Raw genomic sequence first — 23,673 nt, forward strand, 5'->3', positions numbered from 1 at the left:
CATATATAGTGTAGTGTAGGAAATGCCGGGGCTAGTTGTCACACAGGCTATAATATATCTTAAATATAAGGTTTGGAGTCGGTCCATGTACAAATGCTTGTTTTCTCTGGGGAGTTGGTTTCACAGCTATCTTAAATATTTCTTGTGAATTCAATAGCTGTTGGGCAAAGAAGTGAACAATAAAACCACACTGGGACTTGGTGGTTCAGACATATTACGAAAGCAGATTTTTACCAAAAATTAGGTTTTTGCGGAAAGTTTCGTAAGTTGTCAAAAGTGTTTTATATGCAGTAATTGTATACAGCCTTTACAATTTTTACATTATCCTGTCAGTTATAATGTTCTCATTTCCTTAATTTATTATTTACTTCAGCCTAAACAGTGGTTTGTCATATTTGTTACTTTTTTCTTCTTTTTGCAGTTTCATAACAATTTTATAAAAAAATATATATATATTTGAGCCTATATATATATATTAAATACAGATATTTTGAGAGAGGTGGCTTAGATAATATTTCATATTTTGCACAAAGGTTTTATGCTCTTATTAGTGTCAGTAAAGAGCTTTTATCTTCTCAGTATATCTAAGATTTTCATTAATACAGAAATATCAGAAAATTCAGTTATATTTAAATTTACACTACCAGTCAAAAGTTTTTGAACAGTAAGATTTTTAATGATTTTTAAAGAAGTCTATTCTGCTTCGCAAACCTGCATTTATTTGATCCAAAGTGCAGAAAAACAGTACAATTTTGAAATATTTTTACTATTTAAAATAACTGCTTTCTATTTGAATATATTTTAAAATGTAATTTATCCCTATGGTTTCAAAGCTGAATTTTTAGCATCATTACTCCAGTCTTCAGTGTCACATGATCGTTCAGAAATCATTCTAATATACTGATTTGCTGTTCAAGAAACATTTATTATTATAATTATTATTATTATTATTATCAATATTTTAAACAGTGTAAGTACATTTTTGATAACATTATACACTATACCATTCAAAAGCTTGGAGTCAGTTTTTTTTTCCTTTTCCTTTGGGAAAGAAATTTAATTTAGCAATTTTGAACTTTCTATTCATCAAAGAAACCTGACCAAATTCTACTCTGCTGTTTTCAACATAATAATAATAATAAATGTTTGTTTTTTTATCAGCAAATCAGAATATGGTTTCTGAAGGATCATGTGACTGGAGTAATGATGCTAAAATTCAACTTTGAAATCACAGGAATAAAATACATTTTTAAAATACATTCATATATAAAACAGTTATTTTAAATAATAAAATAATTTCAGATTTGACTGTTTTTTCTGTACTTTGAATCAAATAAATGCAGGCTTGGTGAGCGGAAGAGACTTCTTTATTAAAAACATAAGAAATCTTACTGTTCAAAAACTGTTGACTGGTAGTGTACACTACAGTTTAAAAGTTTTGGGTCGGTAAGATTTTATAATTAAGAAATAAATACTTTTATTCAGCAAGGATGCATTACATTAAGACATCACAGGAATAAATTGCACTGTTAAATATATTAAAATATAAAACTTTTAAATTGTAATAATATTTAACAAGATTACTAGTTTACTGCATGCAATCTTAGTGAACATAAGAGACTAAAAACACCAAACCTTTGAACAGTACAGTGTAATATTATTAAAATAATAACTTTAATATACTGCCTTGCAATGTCAGAATAGCTTTGAAATCTTCTCAACAGATTTAAAAAAAAGGCTCCTGTTATTATACAACACGATCTCATGAGAATTTGTATTTTATGTAAAATGTGATTCTACAAAACGTACATTTACTTAGCCTGCGTTTGCAATACTGACATATTTACAGCATCTAAATGTACAGTAGTGACATATTTACAGCCAGTAAATGTACAATAGTGATGTACTGTACTGACAGCATCTAAATGTACAAAACTGACATATTTACAACATCTAAACGCACAACACTGACGAATTTACAGCATCTAAACGTACAATAATGATGTAGGGCAACACCTAAAACGTGAATTTACATATGAACAACATTACAGACAAATGAATCCCTATCAATATTACAATCGTGACATTAACATTTTTATTATTATGTACTCAGTTGTCATAAATGGCATTATGTTTTCAACTGCATTTATTAAATGAAGTTTACTCATTTGAAAGGATGACATTTCATTCTGTTCTGTGATTTTTGCTGTCAACTTGCTTCGAAGAACACATTAAGTTTAACAAGACTGCACTTTAAATACTAAAAATGACAACACTTCTGCAATATTTTAACCATTACTTATCATGTAATACTTCATTTGTTTGCTGCAGGAAATGCTGACAGTAGAACCCTTAAATAAACCATAATGGTACATAATTACAAAAGGAGTCAATTTAATTTATGTGCTGTAATCCAAATCTTCAGAAACCATACGACGGCGAGGAACTGTCCCGAATTCAAGCGTTTATTCAGCAATCTTCATCTCCATCCTCAACAGCAACCACAGCATCAAAACCTGCACAAATTCCAAAATTGCAGCTTCAAGATGCTTTAAAACAGGTTTTACGACAGATCTAGACATGCCGTTTTTTTGGTGAAGTTTGTTTAAATGAGAAATGCGCACTTTCATGGAGTGGATTGGAATAATATAAAAGATTTTAGCTGCAAATACGCAGTTATGTTAAGTTTTAAATGTTGTGGTCCAAATTGTACGTTTCAGCTTCAATCAAATGTGTAAAAATGTAGTTTTTTGCTTGTAAACATTACATATTAATACCTATGTATAAACAATGAGACCAGGTTGTATTATCTTACGAAGGAACATTTTTGCTTTTTACAGTGCAACAATGAAGGCATAGATTTGTGAAGAGGAAGCCTGTTAAGCATCTAACGGTGCCTCATTTTATCTCTGGAGTCAATCCCTGTGCGTCTGTGCTGTTATCTTCCTACCTGTCCTCTTGTTGAGGATGAGGAATCTATTAATTAAAACCTATAGGCTACAGCCATATGCTGTGATTGTTTATACAGTGCTCAGCGAACAAGGAAACTTCACATTCACAATGGAACCATTCATAAACGTTCACTCTCCTCTCTGAAAAAAAAAAAAAAAAGAGTTGCTCTTAGCATTTGGGCAAGAGGTAATTGGGATCACTCAGCTTGTCTGATGCTGATAATGGGGCAATGGGAAATTCCTGTCAGGGAGTTTGTGGTGCAAGGTGGTTTCGCAACTGCCTTGGCAGCCTCTGAGCGCTCCACACTGGGATGGTGTATGAGTTGAAGCATGCTCACATAGCTGTCATTAAACAAATTTAAAACAACAACATAACAGCAAAGAAAAAAGACAAAGACAAAGCCTTTACAGTGATAGTCATCCTGCTATTTGAGCATTATTAATATGCAAAAATGCAATGTATGACCTACATTTTTTTAGTTTTTTAAAAAGAAGCAAAAGGCCACTGCCAAAGCACACATTAATACAATACCACTGAATGCCAAGACAAAAATGTAAACGGAACAAAATAATGAATTGGCAAAGAGTGCAATTTAATGGCTATAAAATTCCTAAAATATTTTGTGACCCTAGACCACAAAACCAGTCATAAGAGTCAATTTTTTTGAATATAGATTTATACATCATCTGTAAGCTGCTGAATAAATAAGCTTTCTGTTGATAGATAGAACAATATTTGGCCGAGATACAACTATTTGAAAATCTGGAATCTGAGGGCGCAAAAAAATCAAAATATTGGGAAAATCACCTTTACAGTTGTTCAAATGAAGTTCTTAGCAGTGCATAGTACTAGTCAAAATTAAGTTTTAATATATTTACAGTAAGGATTTTACAAAATATCTTAATGGAACATGATCTTTACTTAATATCCTAATGATTTTTGGTATAAAAGAAAAATCGATCATTTTGACCCATACAATGTATTTTTGGCTATTACTACAAATATACCTGTGCTACTTAAGACTGGTTTTGTGGTCCAGGGTCACATTTGCCTTCTAACAGTTTCTTTTAGAGTACATACGTGCCTCACCGTATATTTTCGAAGAAGCTGATATCTGTTATGATCAATTATAAAAATCACACCCTGAGAAGTTCAAGAAATTCTTGTCTATTATTCAGTTTTGGCATACACTCACATATCCACGTTTTTTTCTCATTCGATTCGGCTTATAAAAGTTAAAAGAGTTGATTAGTTCTCTTAAAAAGTGCACAGCAACATTAGTGTCCTTAACCACATGTTTCTGTGCTCCAATTAATGTTATTTTAAGAAAATGGCCACGCAGCCCTTCAGCCAAGAGTTTTTATGCCAGGCAAAGCATAGTTAGTTTTTAAAACCACATGTTCCAATAACCGCAGTATAAATCTACAACTAAATTGTGAAGGAGTTTAACTGTCTATGTTTTCAAACATTTGACTGAAAAAGTCATGTCTAGAAATCTTGTCTAGGATATAACTCACACATATTAAACAACCTTGCTCAAGAATACAAAAAAGAAGCAGTTTGAAATATTAAGGCCTTACATGAGTTTTTATAGATGTGTTCACTAATATTTACACATAATAAGACAGCCTCATTAAAATATCTATCTATCTATCTATCTATCTATCTATCTATCTATCTATCTATCTATCTATCTTTAAAAATAAAGGTGCTTCATGGTGCCATAGAAGAACCTTTTTTGTCTAAATGGTTCCATAAAGAACCTGTGATATCTGAAGAACCTTTCTGTTTCACAAAACGTTCTTTGTGGCAAAAGAAGAAATAGATGGTTCTTTAAAGAATCTTTGACTGAATGGTTGACTGGTTTGACTGAGTGTATCTATCTATCTATCTATCTATCTATCTATATCCGATTCATTTTTAGCCCATTTCGTGGCTATTGAGATATGATGTTTATCTATGATGTTTATCCTTCAAATACTGATTAATGAACGTAAGCTTGCAAAATTCAGTCTGTTTATGTTTAGTAACTGCGCTGAAGTGAATGAAGAGATGTGCCGCGGCTACTGTGCGGGTCCACGCTGATAATGATAACAGCTGAAAGAGATTACTTGCAGACACTGTGTAACTAGCACTCGGGTTTCAATTATCATCCCTAAGTGCAAAGAAAAGTGGTGCAAAATTGTCACAAGTGTTGGGAGTCTTTTATGTGTACATTTTTCACATAATAAGCACTTAATTTAGTCAAGCTGTTGCAAAACTGCTTACAGACCTGGACACAAAAATAGACTGAATCATCATCACTTATCTGCTGTGTTTTTTTTTTTCTTTTCTTTTCTGTTGGCCAAGCATCATGGAAAATCTGTTGTTTATCAATTACCAAAATACCAAAACAGGCTTTTTGAAGGTGCATATTAAATGCGTAAAAAATCCAGTCATGTGTGAACAAAGGGAAATGCTTGGACTACATCTCAAATAGACCATTAAGTCCATCGATGAACCCTTAGATTAGCTGTTGTATTGTACATACTCAGTTTTCACCATAGAAAACTAATGTCATTTAACTGTTACATAAAAACAGTGTTTTTATTATTAACCTACACTAAAACTACTAAAAAACAAAAACTTTTTAATCATCTTAATTGAGATAAAATATACATTTTATACATAAAGGAAAAATGAAAAGAAATCTGAACTAAAAATCGTGAACTAAAAATGTTGGTAACACTAAAGGTTTTATCTGCTAACATTAGTTTTGTCATGACAACTCTTGGAGAGTTTTATCATGGTAATATACATAATAGTGTTAATGTATTTGGTCTTGGCGGAACAGTTCTGCTTCGCTGCTGCTGCGGCAGACCAAGTACCGAGATTTGCTACTGCCAATACATTTACACTGACAAATGCTACTGTGAGCTTGTAGAAAATAGTGCTGCTGAACATGTAACATATATGAAATAACCTACCTGGTCTCATGACGAAAACGTACCTCTGGGAACTTTTCCGCAAGACATGCAGAGTTTTCAACAGAAATAAACACTAGAGGTGGTTAAACAGCGAGCACTTGTAATCGATTTTCAATTTCGATTTTCGCTTCGCTTTCTGGAAGTAAAAAGCTTGCTTGGTAGCTCAGCTGGCATGGAAATGGACTTAGGATGTCGAATCCATGGGTATGAATCCCATGAAAAACATGACTCTTGATGAAAGAGCTGAAAGATCAAAAACAGGCTAAAACAGCATGCTTGCGATTGTATTTTTATGTCACATTCGCTTTTGTTCATACTGTGGGGTAGGTTTAGCTGTAGTGCAGATGGTACATTATTTTAAAACATCACAGAGCTTTAGAGTTATAGCCCCACTTAATGGACATTTCAAATCAGAACTGCAGTTACACGTACAAAACCAATGTCACATGAAACATACCATATGTGTGTTCATCTGTTCCAAGAAAAGAATTGTATACTCACACTCATTTCACATCGAATATGTCACAAAACGTACATGGCGGTACGTATTTCGGATCTTGCGAAAAAGTTTCCAGAGGTACGTTTTCATCATGAGACCAGGTTGGAAATAACCCCCATATATAACATACATGAGATTCTTCCGTAGCAGATCTATACAGGTGGAGCTGGGGCAGGTGAGGGGTTTCTGAAGCACCCTGCAACTGCTACAACAAGCTGTAGCCAAGTATTTGAATGTTGAGCAGCAAGCTCATTGGCTGCTGATACTAATATGGTTAAAAATGTATGATTTCAGTGCGGTAAAAATTATAATTAAAACCAAACAGATGTTTTTTGGCAGAGTATCAGAGGTACAAGCTGTAAAAGTACAGCTCTATTCTGGAAAAGGGGGCGGGGAGCAGCAGCTCATTTGCATTTAAAGAGACATGCACAAAAACAGCATGTTTCTGCTTCCACTCAAAATAGACATTTTCAAAATTATATAATGCATGAGACTTATATTACATATTGTAAAAATTGGAATAATAGGTCTCCTTTAAAAGGGCAATTTTCATGTTAGTGCATTAAACAAACTATTTGGAAATGTTAAGACTGATATTAGCTAAGATTAGTAAATGCTGTAGAAGTATTGTTCATTGTTAGTTTATGTTAACAAATTTAGTTAACTAATATTAACAAATGAAACCTTATTTTAGTTAGTTGCAAAGGCAACATTTGGCAAAACCTTACAATATGTTTAAGTACTAATAAAACAAACTGAAATAAAAATCACTTAAAATAATTTAGAAATATATATATAAAAAATAATACAATGACAAAAGCCCATAAAAATATAACTAAAATTAGAAATGAACTGAAAATATAAAAACAATAGCCCAATAAAAACTACAATGGTATATAAATAATACAATAAAATAACACTGCAGCAGACGGTTTTACAGCAGATTGATAATGTAACCACAATGCTTTGTATTACAAAGCTGTGGTGTTGGCTCATAATGAAAGAACTTCACCGGAGCATTAAGAGTATCCTTCAGAACATTAAATAAAGAAAATAATGTGGAGGTTTTGCTCTAAAACTTCCAGACCACTGTTTTGAACAATTTTGTTTCTCAGAAACTCTCGCTCTGAGAAAGAAAGGTACAAAAGCTTTCAAAGGGGCGGTACGTTTTGTACCTTTTAGGTAATAATATGTACACTTGACCCTGGACCACAAACCCAGTCATAAGGGTCTATTTTTTTAAAATTACATCATATCTATACATCATCAAACATTCCGTTAATTTCCAATAAGTTTTCCATTGATGTATGGTTTGTTAGGATAGGACAAAATTTGGATGAGATACAACTACTTGAACATCTGGAATCTGAGGGTGCAAAAAATTTTAATATTAAGAAAATTGCCTTTAAAGTTGTTCAAATTAAGTTCTTAGCAATGCATATTACTAATCAAAAATTAAGTTTTGATATATTTACGGTAGGAAATTGACAAAATATCTTAATGGAACATGATCTTTACTTAATATCCTAATGATTTTTGGCATAAAGTAAAAATCGATAATTTTGACCCATGCAATGTATTGTTGGCTATTGGTACAAATATACCTGTGCTACTTAAGACTGGTTTTGTGGTCTAGGGTCATATGTACTTTTCAGGTACAAAGGTGTTTCTATTGACAAAAGCTGCCCTAGTGACAGTTATTGTACCATCTTTTCTTGAGAGTGTAAGTAGACAAGAAAAACAAAAAGGCCTATTGACTAAAGATGAGGCTTGAAGACGCAGCAGTTCTGTGAAACCACAGGTCTTGTAGAGAAAAACATTATTTATAATAAGTGTTATGTTTTTCCTTGTGACTTTCTAAATGACAGTTGACGACAAGGTTAAATGATTGGATTTCATGTGTGTGCCCAGGTGGCATACTGTACCACCATCAGTCTCTCAGACGTGCTCATCTTCGCCAAGGTATTTGAGGTATCCTGGATTATTTACAATGCAAATGATGCAAAGAAGCATTTTCCACACTACCGCACCAAAGAATATTTTCCATGAGCTTCATCGTGCGGCACCAGGAGTACGTCCTGCCTGCTTTATCGAGCAGAGAATTACAAACGTTAGCAAGATTTCAAAGCTCATAAAATTCATTTCGAGTCAACCGCAAGCATGCCCCAGGTGAATAGATAGATTTTACATTTATTGAATATAGTTTCATTTCCATTACACCACAATACAAGCAAATACTGTATGTTTAAACAGGTTCACTTACATTATTTTCACTTGTATTGAGATCTACTGGAAGGCTGGAAGCCAATTAAAAAAATAAATCTGTTTTAATTGGCAGATACATTTAAACATAAATAATTTGTATGTAAAAATGTACATATGCTAATATATATGTGCATCTTAATTTCTGTTAGTAACAAAGGAGACATTTGAGCAACACATCTGAAAGAAAGCAAGAATAAACTTTCATGGAGACGTAAAAAACAGAGCATTCAGATGACGTATTTGGCATTGCAGTAAACAAAATGAAAACTCAGCAGGACTCTAACATGTCTAATCGATCATGGCAGCAGCTTTCCAAACACACATCCACACACACTCCTTGATAAACGCTATTGTTTAGGACTGTTAGCTGTTGGACGTAAAAATAGACTGAGTCATTCATCTTGTTTCTTTTCTTGTATTTGGCTGTTTCCTTCTTTTGGCCGAGTATAATGGAAAATCTGTTCTTTTATCAATAATCAAGTCACTACAACATGCTTTTCTGAGATGCATAGTAAATAAAACTTTGCCTAGCTTGTTATATTTAAAAATAGAGGCATGTATGCACAAGAGGAGGTGCGGAGTTTGTGTAACACCTCTGAAAGGTCATAAAAAAGGAATAGTTCACACAAAAATGAAAAATCGAGGTCAGACGAGTTGTTTCTTCATCAAATCAGATTTTGAGAAATTTAGCATTACATTTTCTCACCAGTGGTTCCTCTGCAGTGAATGGGTGCCGTCAACAGCTGATAGAAACATCACAGTAACCCACACGATACTTTTCCATCATAATAACATTTCATTCAGTGAAAAATCCATCCTCTGTTGTCCTCTCACATCAAAATTCACCGACATATTTGTTTAGAATGGTTTTCGTTTGTAAACAGTGCTAGATTTGTGTATATTTCTCTCCTGACTCAGACGAGATGGTGTATTTTAGGCGGAAGCAACGGTTTGAAGTCTAAATGATAGATTTGTTTTTATCAGCTGTTTGGACTCTCATTCTGATGGCACCCATTCACTGCGAAGGATCCATTGCAAGTGATGTAATGCTAAATTTCTCCAAATCTGTTTTGATGAAAAGAAAACCAATCTTGGATAGCCTGTGGGTATGTAAATTTTCAACAAATTTTCATTTCGCAGTGAAATATTCCTTCCAAAAAATAAATCTTAGTTTAGCTCTGGTATTGTAAAAAACCTCTCACCGTAGAAAACAAACTGTGTATATAAACATTCTGTATATAAACACTATTAATTAAGAGGAAAGACATAACAACACAATGTCAAAGTACAAAAATCTCTTTGTATACATCTATAAATCACAAAATAGGACATGGTAAGTGGAAACAGTGAGAACCGATCTTTCTGAAGAGGTAAAAACCTCTGAGAGAGGCAGATGTGGATCGACTGTCCTCAGTAAAGTCTTTCAGTTTTGCGTCCAACTGTCTCTGCTTTGTGGGTTTTCATATGTCCATTTCTTGTCCACAAACAAGCCCAGAGCTTTATAGCAGTCATATATTGTCTCATGAGGATATATGGTGCTGGGTGATAGTCCAAAGAGGAGCTGTGCAGTCTTACGTGGCCTGCCAGATATAGTCTGGCTGTAAAACGAGGCTATACCCCCAACAACATGCCCATGAAATCTGAACCGTTCTGTATTGTGATCGATGCTCCAGCTGCATTGTCCACAAATATGGAGGTGTACTGACCGGCCTGTTAGAAAGAAAACATAACATTATTCTGATTCTGCAACACATTTGACTTAATTTTACGTATTTGAGGTTATTCAGTGAGATATTTTGTGTATTTTGATCAAGAATTACAACCACTTACACTAAGATCAGAAATATGCATTAAAGGATTGATTCACTTCCAGAATGGAAATTTCCTGATAGTTTACTCACTCCCATGTCATCCAAGATGTTCATGTCTTTCTTACTTCAGTCGAAAAGAAATTAGGGTTTTTGAGGAAAACATTCCAGGATTTTTCTCCGCATAGTGGACTTCAGTGGGGACAACGGGCTGAAGGTCCAAATTGCAGTTTCAATGCAGCTTCAAAGAACTCCCAACTGAGAAATAAGGGTCTTGTCTAGCACAAATGGTCATTTTCTAAAAATGATCACATATCACATATTAGGTAGTCACGTTGGAAAGGTCACGCGTGACATAGGTCGGAAGTACCTACCCAGTGTTTACAAAGCGAACGTGCAAAGAAAGTCAAACACCCTTTACTAAAAAACGTTAAACAACAATGCTGGATGATTGTGAAGTTGGTTCACCCGACTCTACCTTCTTGAACCGAAGTACACAGACAAAGAACTAACCACGTGTGACCTTTCCAACGTGGCTACTCAATCCATGAAGCCATAGACACGCATCACATAGCTAGTGCAGGATGTGCATTTGTGGTTAAAAAAAGTATATCATTTTTTTGTTTTTTTTAGAAAATGACCGATCATTTAGCTAGATAAGACCCCTATTCTTTGGCTGGCATTGTGTAGAGCCAGGGCTGGGCGATTTTCCTAATTTTATTGATTAATTCGAAATTAATGTTTTCATTTTATTTTTTAGAAATCGAGGAATCACAGTTTTGAATAGAAATATTACCAAATCTTAGAATTAGACACTTTGACAATATGTCAGTGATAACAGTAAAGAGAAAAGAACGATTCATCCACATGTCAGCGCACGTGATTAACCGTTCACGTGTGACGCGCTCATAATGCTAAGCGCTATTCACACAGAATGCACTTTTGTGTTGACAGATGCGATGCGGCCAGTGGAATAGGAAACACAAGAAGATGGGAGTGAACTTGTTTTAACTTGAGTGCCGTGTTTCTATAATGCCGTTTCATGCATGAGACGCTACAAGTGATGTGATTGCAACAGTCAAGTGTGTCCATGTTTACATATAAAAAAAACGGTAACGCTTTAGATTACAACCCGCAAAGAACTACGTAAGTAAACTGAATTTACGGTGTATGTTTCTGTAATTATAGTGTACCTATAAAGAACGTACATGTAGGTATAAGGGAACAATATGTTATATTTGGGTAATAAGGGGATAACAAACCAGATATTCAACCTGCAAAGAACTACATAAGTATACTGAATTTACGGTGTACGTTTCTGTAATTATAGTGTACCTATTAGTACGTATGTGTAGGTATAATAGAACAATAGGCTATGTTACGTTTTGGTAATTCGGGGGTAACAACCAGATATACAACCTGCAAAGAACTGCGCTAGTAAACTGAAGTTACAGTGTATGTTTCGCATTTATATTGTACCTACGTGTAAGTATAAGGGAGCAATATGTTACGTTTGGGTAATAAGGGGGTAGCAAACAGATATACAAATAATTTATAATGGAATTACTTAAAAACTTAACAGGTACCTATTCTATTAAATCGTAAGTTTGGTGTATCTATACGTAAGCTTTTAAAATTACTGGGAAATTATACTCTTGTTCCATGTAGTTACAGGGTAAGTGTGCCCTCTGCGGGCTGTAAATTAAAGTGGCGATTGTTCCCCCCTTGTTCAAGGAAGTTACAGGGTAAGTAAGTAAAAATATTTTTTTATAGTCGCTAATCCCACTTCTACCTCTAAACCTAACGTTAACTATGACTGAACAGTAATAAAAATATTAAAAAAAAACAGGAAAGTGCAATCACAATCATTTATTTATTGCAAAAATGTCAACAGCCATACAAAAAAGTAATCCAAATAACGATGCGTTTGCAGCCGCAGTCCTCTCTGGCGGAATACAGTAGGTTTGAGGTGCAGTAGGATGAGAGCAGAATTTAAATTGTTAATCGCTGAAAATATTATCCAGATTATTGTCTTGATCCACTCCTCGAAGGCGCCCGCGCGTCATTCCAACACATCTCACCAGAAACACGGCATGTCGTAATCTGTGACGAATGCAGGCGAGAGCCAATGAACGTCCGATTTTCCTGTTGCAAAATGCACTTTAGCACGGGTTTATGGCTGTTGCTGCTGGACTCGCTGCTAGAGATTGAGATGAAGATCGCCGGACAAAGCCTTGAATTCGGTTCTGGTCCTCGCAAATCGTATGGATTCTGAAGATCTGGGTTACAGCACACAAATAAAATGGTTTAATTTGTAATTATGATGTGTGTTCGGTGTATTTTATGGTTCTATTGTTAGTCACAGCATGTTAGAGAAAACGCCTTTGTGTTCCACCACGGCAAACGAAGTTAATATTACATGAATGATTAAACGATTGCAGAAATATTATTTATTTTAAGGGTTTAACGTGTAGTCATGATAACATTATGTAGACCTATTCTTGGAAACGAGCTGGCAACAGAAATCACACAGAACAGAATGAAATGTTATAATTTCATATGAAGTAAACGTTAAATGTTTAGATGATGTAAATATGTCAGTATTGTACATTTAGTGTCTGTAAAAATGTAAATAAATGTACATTTTGTAGAACCACATTTTACGTCACGTTGTTATATGTATTGTACCCTGTAACTTCGTTGAACAAGAGGGGAACAATCGCCACTTTAATTTACAGCCCGCAGAGGGCACACTTACCCTGTAATTACATGGAACAAGAGTATAATTTCCCAGTAATTTTAAAAAGCTTACGTATAGATACACCAAACTTACGATTTAACAGAATAGGTACCTGTTAAGTTTTTTAAATTAATCTATTATAAATTATTTGTATATCTGTTTGCTACCCCCTTATTACCCAAACGTAACCTATTGTTCACTTATACTTACACGTAGGTACAATATAAATACGAAACCTTCACCGTAACTTTAGTTTACTTACGCAGTTCTTTGCAGGTTGTATATCTGGTTGTTACTCTCTATTACCAAAACGTAACATATTGTTCCCGTATACCTACATGTACGTTCTTTTTAGGTACACTATAATTACAGAAACATACACCGTAAATTCAGTTTACTTACGTAGTTCTTTGCGGGTTGTAATCTAAAGCGTTACCAAAAAAACAATGGAAAAGCAGCGCAATCGAATAAAAAACCTTTGAAGAACTACTACTGTATGACTGATATTTTATGTTTGCATCATAATGACAGGCTGTAAGCTGCTGTTCATTGTTTTTACAGAACATTTATAGTTAAAAAGTATTTACATTGTATTATTTCTTAACATGGATAAGACAAGTTTGTACAAGATGTAGTTGTAGATCATGCATCTTTTTTTCCCAAAGATATTTAATAGGGATGGAACTGTTCTCTGTAAAAAAAAAAAAAAAAAAAAAAAAAAAATCGAACCACATGGTTCTCCACACACAGTTTGGCACGCACTAGGACCACGGTTCAACTTAAATCTGACAATGCATCTGTAATATGGCTTGTTATAAATAACAACACGTAAAACAAACAGGGTTCAGCTAATGTATTTTTCTGTTACAACAACAGTGATTAAAAAAAAAAACGTGGACAAACCATTCACTCTTGTTCAGTGCAAATGCCGTAAGCTGGAATATGGACAGTCATTTATTTCATCATCGTGCTGATAGCGTGTGTGTACAGATGAGACCTGGACAGCACACATTGATATCTGCATTTAAACTAAACTAAACTAAAGCCTTGCCAGTTTAAAAGCCAGAGAACGCGAGCTTGCACGCGCAATGAGAAGATTTGTGTGCTCACTCATTCGAAGCGTGCAAACCCGCCTCAGAATGCACACAAATATTAAGCTCTCTCTGAAGTAGGGACGGCAGCAAGTGGGGGCCTTCGCGGGGGTAACCCGCCCAAACAAGTTACTATGCCCCCCTCCCCCCATCCCCTCCCCTTCTTGCTGAACGTGATCGATTTCGAAAGCGAAAGTGAAACCGATAAAACAGCGCGTATGAGAAAGCGATTGCATGCTTTTACGAGCATCAGCAGCTGCACACAATCACAGTTTGCACGCTTCCCACCCAGAAATGTGATTTGTTTCTTTATTTCTATTTGACAGTATAGTTTTTCCCTAAACATAGCATATACCGAACCGAAACAAGACTCTAAAACCATGATACGAACCAAACCGTGATTAAGTTGAACTGTTCCACCCCTAATATAACAAGAGATTTGTATAACATTTACATCATGTTGACAACTTCATGTGTGCTGCACTTGGAATAGATTTTTCTTTAACTACACTGTAAAAAACAATTTGCTGAGTCAACTTAAAATAATTTGTAACCTGGCTGCCTTAAAATTTTGAGTTCAGTCAACTCAAAAAAAGTTTATTCAACTTGAAATGTTAAATTATACTAAGTGACAACTTAGATATTTGATTTGAATCAACTTAAAATTTTAAGGCAGCTGGATTACTTACCCATCTGTTAACTTTAGCAAACACAAATATCTAAGTTGTTACTTAGTACAACTTAACATTTCAAGTTGACTGAAATTATTTTAGTTGACTGAACTTAAAATTTTAAGGCAGCAGGGTACACTGTAAAAAACAATTTGTTGAGTCAACTTAAAATAATTTGTAACCTGGCTGCCTTAAAATTTTAAGTTCAGTTAACTCAAAAAAAGTTTATTCAACTTGAAATGTTAAATTATACTAAGTGACAACTTAGATATTTGATTTGAATCAACTTAAAATTTTAAGGCAGCTGGGTTACTTACCCATCTGTTAAGTTTAGCAAACACAAATATCTAAGTTGTTACTTAGTACAACTTAACATTTCAAGTTGACTAAACTTATTTTAGTTGACTGAACTTAAAATGTTAAGGCAGCAGGGTAACAAATTATTTTAAGATGACTCAACAAATTGTGTTTTTTATTTTTTACAGTGTAACAAATTATTTTAAGCTGACTTAACAAATTGTGTTTTTTTTTATTTTTTTACAGTGTAGAGGGTTAAGTTTAGTTAAAAATCGTAAAAAAAAAATAATTTAGAGAATTGGCCAAACTTCTGAAAAAAAAATAGATTTTTTGCCATATCACCCAGCTATATAAAGCTGCACTGAAACTGCGAATTGGACCTTCAACCCATTCACCACCATTGAAATGCACTATATGGAGAAAAATCCTTAAAAACCTTAATTTCTTTTCCACTGAAGAAAGAAAAACACGAACATCTTGGATGACATGGAGGTGAGTAAATAATCAGGAAATTTTTTTCTGGAAGTGAACTAATTTTTTCATTTTCCAGCACTCACAACTCTTACCTGAAGTTCCAGCAGTCCATGGACAGATACTGTAAATATCTTGCTGTTACTCTCAAGGCCAACAATCATTTCCAAGGAGCTGCATAACAGTACAGAAAATTGTATTATTATAATTATAAAAATGTAATTGATTTTTCATATTTTATTCATTTTTACTTACTGAAGTCATGGCACATTAAGGATATTAAAAGAAATATCAATTTGTTTTGTTATACATAAAAGTATATGATTAATTTCTCTGAAAGCGCTTTCTAGCAATAGCTTTTAGGAATTACCCTTCAGTACTGTTGCTAAAACCAACAGGGACCCCATGAGTCAAAGGTGGCGGTAAAGGTCACTAAGGTGACAAGGACCAGACTGAAGGTGAGAGAACAATTTTTAAAGGCCTGCTCCATTTTAACACAGGAAATGCCTTGCTGGTTCCACACAAGCTAGAACAGACAACATGCTTTACAGCCCATGCGTTACTCACTAAGAGCGAAAGACCACTAACAACCAGCAAACACTGGAAGAGTTTATCCTGATCTTCCACCCCCATGCCCCCTTCCCCACCTCATGTACCCCTTTCTCTTTTCTTTTAAGTAAATTCATTTTTGTGTGATTTGCGAAACAGGATTTTTATGACATGCACTCACACGCTTAAGCCACTGAAATAAAAACCACATGCTCAATGTTATAAGGAGCTCAAGAAAAACACTAATTTTCATCATAAGCGATGTATTCCTTAGAGTCTGAGTCATGAATTTATATTGATGTGGATGTGGTCAGTGGACAACGGGTCCAAAATCGAATGTTAATAAATAGACTACTTGAGGGTAAATTATACATAATGTAATCATAATAACTCTTCTAGCAAAATTGCTAGTGTCAGATTTTCTCCTGGATGGTTTTGCTAACAAAACTGACACTAAGTCTGACAGAAAGACTCGAAAATCAACGAAAAGTCACAAGAAACTTTGTGTGGGCAGTTGGAGAACAAATTCTTGCACATTAATTATATACAGTTTGAATGATTCATTCATGAATCAAACATCGCTATTTCTCAAGAGGTTTTCAGAAAATAATAACTCAAATTTTAGTCTGTTTATCACACAAATCTACTTGTACAAAGCCCCTAAAGGGACATGGTGGTGTAAAAAATATGAGATGGGAGGAAAGAATGTATTTTAAAGCTTTTGCGCTTGCTTGCAAAATGTTTGCGTTTCCTGAAAAACATTGTTCACTCACAAAACTCCCGCAAAAGTATTGCATTACCCTGAGAAACTTTGCATTTTCTCACAAAAGCACTGAAATATCATTTTTCCTCCCACCTCATATTATTTCCGTCACTAATGTTTTGTGAGTGAATGCAGTTTCTGGGGAACGGGGAAGCATTAAAATATATTTTTCCTCCCATCTCATTTTCATCACCACGTCCCCTTATAGCTCCACAGACTTGTAATATAGTATAATATAGTTGTACAAACCACATTTATGATACTTTTATGGTAGTTTTGTGTCTTTTTTAAAGAGACAGTTCACCCAAAAATGAAAATAGCTGCTGGTAGCTGTTGGAAAAAAATATATTATTGAAGTCAATGGAGACCAGAAACGGTTTGGTTAACAAAAGCCTTCAAAACATCTTCTTTGTGTTTAACACAAGAAATAAACTCATGTAGGTTTTCAACAACATGAGGGCGAGTAAATGATGACAGAATTTAATTTTGGATGAATTATATCTTTAAATTTAAAAGCTTCAGACCCCATTGTTCATAATAGCATGGAAAAACTTAACAATAAGGTTCCATTTGTTAACTATATTTAATGCATTAATTAACAATGAGCAATACATTGTTTACAGTATTTATTAATCCTTTTTAACGTTATTTAAAAAGAAATAAATATATAAAATAAAAATGTTTCACAAAACAGAGAAAGTCATACAGTTTTGGAATGACGTCAGGGTCAATAAATCACGACAGTATTTTTATCTATCCCTTTAATGTGAGATCAAATTGCAAACTTACGTATATCTGTGGCAGAGTGATTCAATGCAGATCAAAACTCGGACATTGTCTCTGGCTCTCAGCTGGTTCTTACTTTTCTTCACCTCAGTGTGGTCTGCAACAACATACACAAAGTACAAAAAATCATATTTCCTGAGAATACATTTCAGACATGCACTACAAACTGTTGTATGAAGAGTAAAGGCTGTTGAAATGTTGTTTGACAGAGCTTTGTATGTGGAGCACACGATGCCACAGCCAGTCATGTTTGACCTCCAGCCGCGTCTAAATATTGGTCTGTTCTATAAGTCTGCAGTGGATTTGTGAATTTGTTTGGGGATGTTGATTTTCTGCCACAGTCTACTGCAGAGAGCCAATTCCCTTTCCCGGAGCTGCATGGCGGCGCCGCAGCTTAGAAGAGTTTTGCATTCAGAGTCCCTGGGGCTTATTTCAGCCTAACTCCACATAAGCATTGCCTCTGAAAGGACGGATGAAGGATCACTGGACCCCCTCTTTAGAGCATCAACCAACAAAAACATAAAAAAAAAAAATTTACGGTTGTGCGCTTTCAAGCACGGCACAAATTTTTGAGCTTTTTAAACATACAAGATTGTGCAAGGCACCCTCAATCTCAGCAAACAAATGCAGCACGGTTGGAATGTAAGTTACAGGGGAATGCAATCCATCTGTTGAGAAAGTGCCAAGTCTGAAACACATCCATTACATGATGGCATCTTCTCATAGAGTTGACACTGAAATATTAATTTGTACTCCATGCTTTTGTATTTATAGCAGAGAAACTGAATTCCGTTAATCTCTCTACTGTATTTGGCAGACAGTTTTATCAAAAGCATTTTTAATGTATAAAAAACTCAGTATCCATATCATTTTGGGATCAGTAAGCATTTTTTTTAAGAAATTAATATTTTATTCAGTAAGGATGCATTGATCTGAAGTGACAGTAAAGATATTTATAATGTGACAAAGGTTTTGTAAGTAATTTCTAATTATCAAAGAATCATGAAATAAACTGTAACAAGGTTACCACAAAACCTTTTCTTATTAAGCAGCACAGCAGTTTTCAACATTGATACTGATTGGAAATGTTTAAAAATCAAATCAGCATATTAGAATAATTTCTGAAAGATGTGACACGAAAGACTGGTGTAATGATGCTAAAAATTCAGCTTTGCTGTGTGTACCATCCATATACACTTCTTAGTGCTGTCAATCGATTAAAAATATTAACTAATTAATTGCACATTTTTTTCTGAAATTAATTGTGATTCATTATGTTTAATCGCTCTTAATGTTAAAGTTTTTAAATATACTTCTATATTGCAATAATTTTACATTCAGTCTTCAAACTGAAACCCTACTGTAAATGTTAGTATCGTCAAGGATCAGTGATCTCCACGTAAACTCATAAAAACTCATAAAAATCTAGCCAATGGTAACCATTTGTCCTTCCAACAAGAAAATTGGTGTGCACGGTCTTGGTCCAAAGTGCCATAAGTGTCTGTAAGGATATTTGCATATCTTAAAAAACATGACCACCGAAGTTTGAGCACCTGTTAGACAAGGTTAACGGAGGCCGATCGGAACGAAACTTGGTGGGCCTGTTCGACTCATGGTCCCAAATGTCTGAGAGAAATTTGAAAGAAATCGGCCACTGGAGGGGGGGGATATCACATTTTTCAAGGGTGTAAACAATTGTACATCATGCAGTTTTCCGCACATATACGTGATATCATACGATAGAACTCCTTATTCCAGACAACTTTGCTGTCAATCAGATCGTTTGCTTAATGATTGAGAAAATGTAAAAATACTGCTTTTGCAAACTAGTCCTTGGTTTTTTGCTCAACCTGAAAAAAAAATCAATGCAGTACAATTCTCTGGACTCTCTAGGTCAATAATTATGAAAAAATGCTGAAATTTATCCTTTGGGAGGCTATAATGGGGTCAAATTTACCCAAAATCCTATAAAGCCTAAAGGAAAACTCAAAACTTCATGAAACCTGGTGAGCACATGCGACAGGTGATTCTAAACACGCATGCAAAGTTTTAAGGAGATGGCTGGCACTATAACAGTTAAAAAGGACTCACAAACATTGTATTTCTATGGTAAATTCCATGGATTAGCCAAAATTGCTTTTTAATCATTGATTTAGGTGGGTACAGCATTGTTAAATAATAGGTAATGTCTCTTTCCTTATATGCTGAAATGCCTTAAATGCTTAAACCGGAATAATCACTGCTTGCAGCTGTATTTTTTTATGTCTGTAGGAACTTGTTCTTTTTAACCATTAACCATCTATTTAACCATTGACTATAGCCATTCACTACAATTGAGAGCTATCAATTTTAACATTTATTAGACTTAAAAAAATAAGTGAACTTAAAACAATAAACCTATTATTTACCTGTGCCCTTCAGCAAGTAGGAAATATACAGAAGTTATCAAACACTAAATATTAAATAAAATTAGATGAATCCTTACAGCTACAGAAGTTACTGATTTCCTTTTTTTTCTTTTGTTCTTTAATAAACAGACATTACAGAAGCTGGGTTATTAGGTTATTTTGGCTGCTGTTACTTTAAGAGCTCCGGCTGCTGAATATGTCACGGATCTGACACGCATGCTCATAGTTTCATTCGTGCTTTAATATGAAATGATACGTGCTACAGTGCGCAACAGCGCATTTGTGCGTGCAATTAAAGCGCACGTGCTACAAGCACAGTATAACGACTGCCAGGACAGGAAAATTTGTTTTTACTGACATATGGCCTGACAACATCTCATTTGACCGCAGTTGTTCTACTGAAGCTCCCTCATCACCTGTACCTTGCCCATGCTCATTTGATTAGCGCCTAACACTGAAGTTGGAGTGCGCGTCTCCCGTTTCCGAAAAGTCTCCCATTTGATGTGGTCATTAAGACATAAATGCACTTCTTTCAAGAAAAAAAGCAGCAGTTGTGAGTGGGGTGGCCAACTCTAGCCATGCCCCTTCGTTGCCTGTGTTAAATATTTGTGTTAACGTGCTAATTTTGACAGTACTAACATTTATACTTTTAAATCACTGTAAATTGTGTACATTTTTGCACTTCAAGCATTCCCTAAATCAAACTCATGTTCTATTGTTTAAACATAGGTTTGACTCTGCTAGTAATTATCATACCTCAAAATCTCTTGTCTAACACTGAAAGAATTGTACAAAAACAAAAGATTACGAGACACAGACAGTTTGTTACTGGTGAGGTGAACCTTTCAACCTTTCCTTACCAATATGAACATTGGCAGAGAACTGATAAATTCCAGTTACAGGAGCTGTAAATCGTCCAGTGGACTGGTCCATCCCCGTCCCTCTGAGGAAGGCACCTTTGGCAGGAGGCTGAAGGTATGAAACAGGTGAGAATTATAGAGGGCCTACAATGAACACACCTAATATCCATTGATCAAACACCACTCACTCTGAAAATCATACTACGACTTGCATTCCAAGCATCTCAAGAAAATGTTTTTCAGCAGAATTCTTGCTCTCCACACTTGAATAAACTCGCATGCAAATCGAAGCATTCTGCATACAGCTTTCGAAAAATATACCAGTTTTAGGGCTCAGTTTGGGAGCACATAACCATTAAATGGTTAGAAATATGTAGACATCTGCCAAGAATCCTCCGATTCTGTTTTTGATCATAACTGCACGCTGCAGCCATGCCAGACCACATTATTCTGCATTACGCCTCCAGAACCCACCAAGAGTTCCAGACTCAGACGCTTTTATAATGAGTCCTCCGATTAGTGTGCTAAACACTGTTCGCTTCTGCCATGTTGGTGCTGTCAGCTTCGAACACATACAATGAATGCCTTTCATACACATGTCAGATCCTAACAGATATGTGAGAAGAGCGTAATTTTATTTGACATCTATTTCTACGTCAGATGAATAAAACTTTGTATTGACATTTACAACCGTTCTTGTGTCCATTTGACAGATTTGAAAGAGTATATGATCGTAATTTCTTTAATACGGAAAGTACGAATCATACATCCTCGGTGATCAGCAGAATTAAATTGCTCATTGGAGCGTAGATTAAATCTTGTCTACATTAATCAGTCGCGATTTTTTCCATAGCTAAACGCTAACATTGATTTTCACTGGCTGATCAGAATGCCACAGGGTAAAGCTCTTCCTTGAAACAACGCACTGTTTCAAATGGTGTCTATTTTTATACACAGCACTCACTCGTCCAAAACCTCAGACAGAGTACCTTTTGTACACCACCAAGAAAGCAATGTAGCACATTTGAAAAAGGATATATTTTTTAGGAGGAGTGTGGCTTAGGCCCTTCTTGATTGGCCGAGTAAACATTCGGCCAATCCAGTGTCTAGTCACTAATATTCATGTCTAGAGGCAGATTCGGGTGGTTACAATCACAGGTGGCCTTCATTTAGCTGATTGGGGGAGTTACAGTATCTGTCTGACTGGCCAATACCAGACATCTTATTGATTTTGCAATTCCGTTGGTGATGAAGAAAATACACACTTCACCTTGAGCATGCACACATGAAGGTGTTTTGAAATGGTGTTTAGTATTGTGTAAAACTGTCACCATGAAGAAGCCAAATGGAACGAGGACAAAACAGGCCAATCTGGAATTATGTGCAACAGACTTGAATTTCTAACATTCTGGCAAAAGCTGATCCCGCTGCCACAACCAGACGATCACAGTCGTTTTGGAAGCGGTATCATTTACTGTAAATGACCGTTTCTAAATAGCATAAATGCTCACTTGAATTAGCATTAATGTGAATTTGCAGTGTTATATGCAGTGTTTACTTGGCTTTTGTTGGGATGTTAACAATAATGTGCTCAACATGCAGCACAAGTACACTACCAGTCAAAAGTTTTTGAACAGTAAGATGTTTTTTTTTTTTTTTTTTTAAAGAAGTCTCTTCTGCTCACCAGGTCTTATTTGATCCAAAGTACAGCAAAAACAGTAAAATTTTAAAATATTTTTACTATTTAAAAGAACTGTTTTCTATTTGAATGTATTTTAAAATGTAATTTATTCCTGAGATTTTAAAGCTGAATTTTTAGCATCATTACTCCAGTCACATGATCCTTCATAAGCCATTTTAAAATTCTGATTTGCTGCTCAAAAAACATTTAATATTATTGTTATTATGTTGAAAACAGCGGAGTAGGTTTTTTTCAAAGTCAAAGCTATTTAAAATGGAAAACTGTGTTTTGTGTGCATTGTTTGTCAAGGCAAAAAAGACTAAAATCTCACTGTAATTTGGGACAAAATATCCATTAATAAAAAGGATTAATGTTTTTAAAACTTATCATTTACTTAAAAGCTATTTTTTAGTGAATTAAACACATACACATAGCGCTGTTTTCTGATTCCCGAAATAATTACGGAGCCATTTTTAATAAATTGTTCAAAATGGCAAGTTACCAAGCTTAATAAGCTTAGCTGAATCACTTCTTTTTTACTGAATCAAACAATTAACTATAACATTTTTGTTGTTCAAATGACAATGTGTCACTTCTTCTTCAGAACACAAATTAAGATATTTTTAATGAAATTCGAGAGCTTTCTGACCCTGCATAGACAGCAACATAACAGACATGTTCAAGGCCCAGAAAGGTAGCAAGGACATCGTTAAAATAGTCCATGTGACATCAGTGGTTCAACCGTACCACAACGCATACGTGTGCATTCCTCCTGCATCAGCAGCACTACAACCATGTGTCATGGTATTCTTGTGAACACACATATTCTTAGTTTTCTTGTAGCTTCATAACATTACGGTTGAAGC

General features: G+C 34.8%; 1 protein-coding gene across 2 annotated transcripts in view; it reads right to left on the reverse strand.

Moving 5' to 3' along the window:
- Positions 1–8,587: 8,587 nt before the first annotated feature.
- Positions 8,588–23,673, reverse strand: part of c1qtnf12 (C1q and TNF related 12) — a 32,173-nt gene continuing 17,087 nt past the window's right edge. For both annotated transcript variants that reach the window (XM_051097481.1, XM_051097480.1), the window contains exons 5-8: positions 21,127–21,235; positions 17,862–17,955; positions 15,856–15,934; positions 8,588–10,392 (exon numbers count right to left, since the gene is read on the reverse strand). In XM_051097481.1, coding sequence (XP_050953438.1) covers positions 10,294–10,392; positions 15,856–15,934; positions 17,862–17,955; positions 21,127–21,235 — 381 coding nt within the window. In that variant the 3' untranslated portion in view covers positions 8,588–10,293. The remainder of the gene's footprint in view (positions 10,393–15,855; positions 15,935–17,861; positions 17,956–21,126; positions 21,236–23,673) is intronic.

This window comes from Labeo rohita, chromosome 23 (genome assembly GCF_022985175.1).
Source record: "Labeo rohita strain BAU-BD-2019 chromosome 23, IGBB_LRoh.1.0, whole genome shotgun sequence".
Lineage (NCBI taxonomy): Eukaryota > Metazoa > Chordata > Actinopteri > Cypriniformes > Cyprinidae > Labeo > Labeo rohita.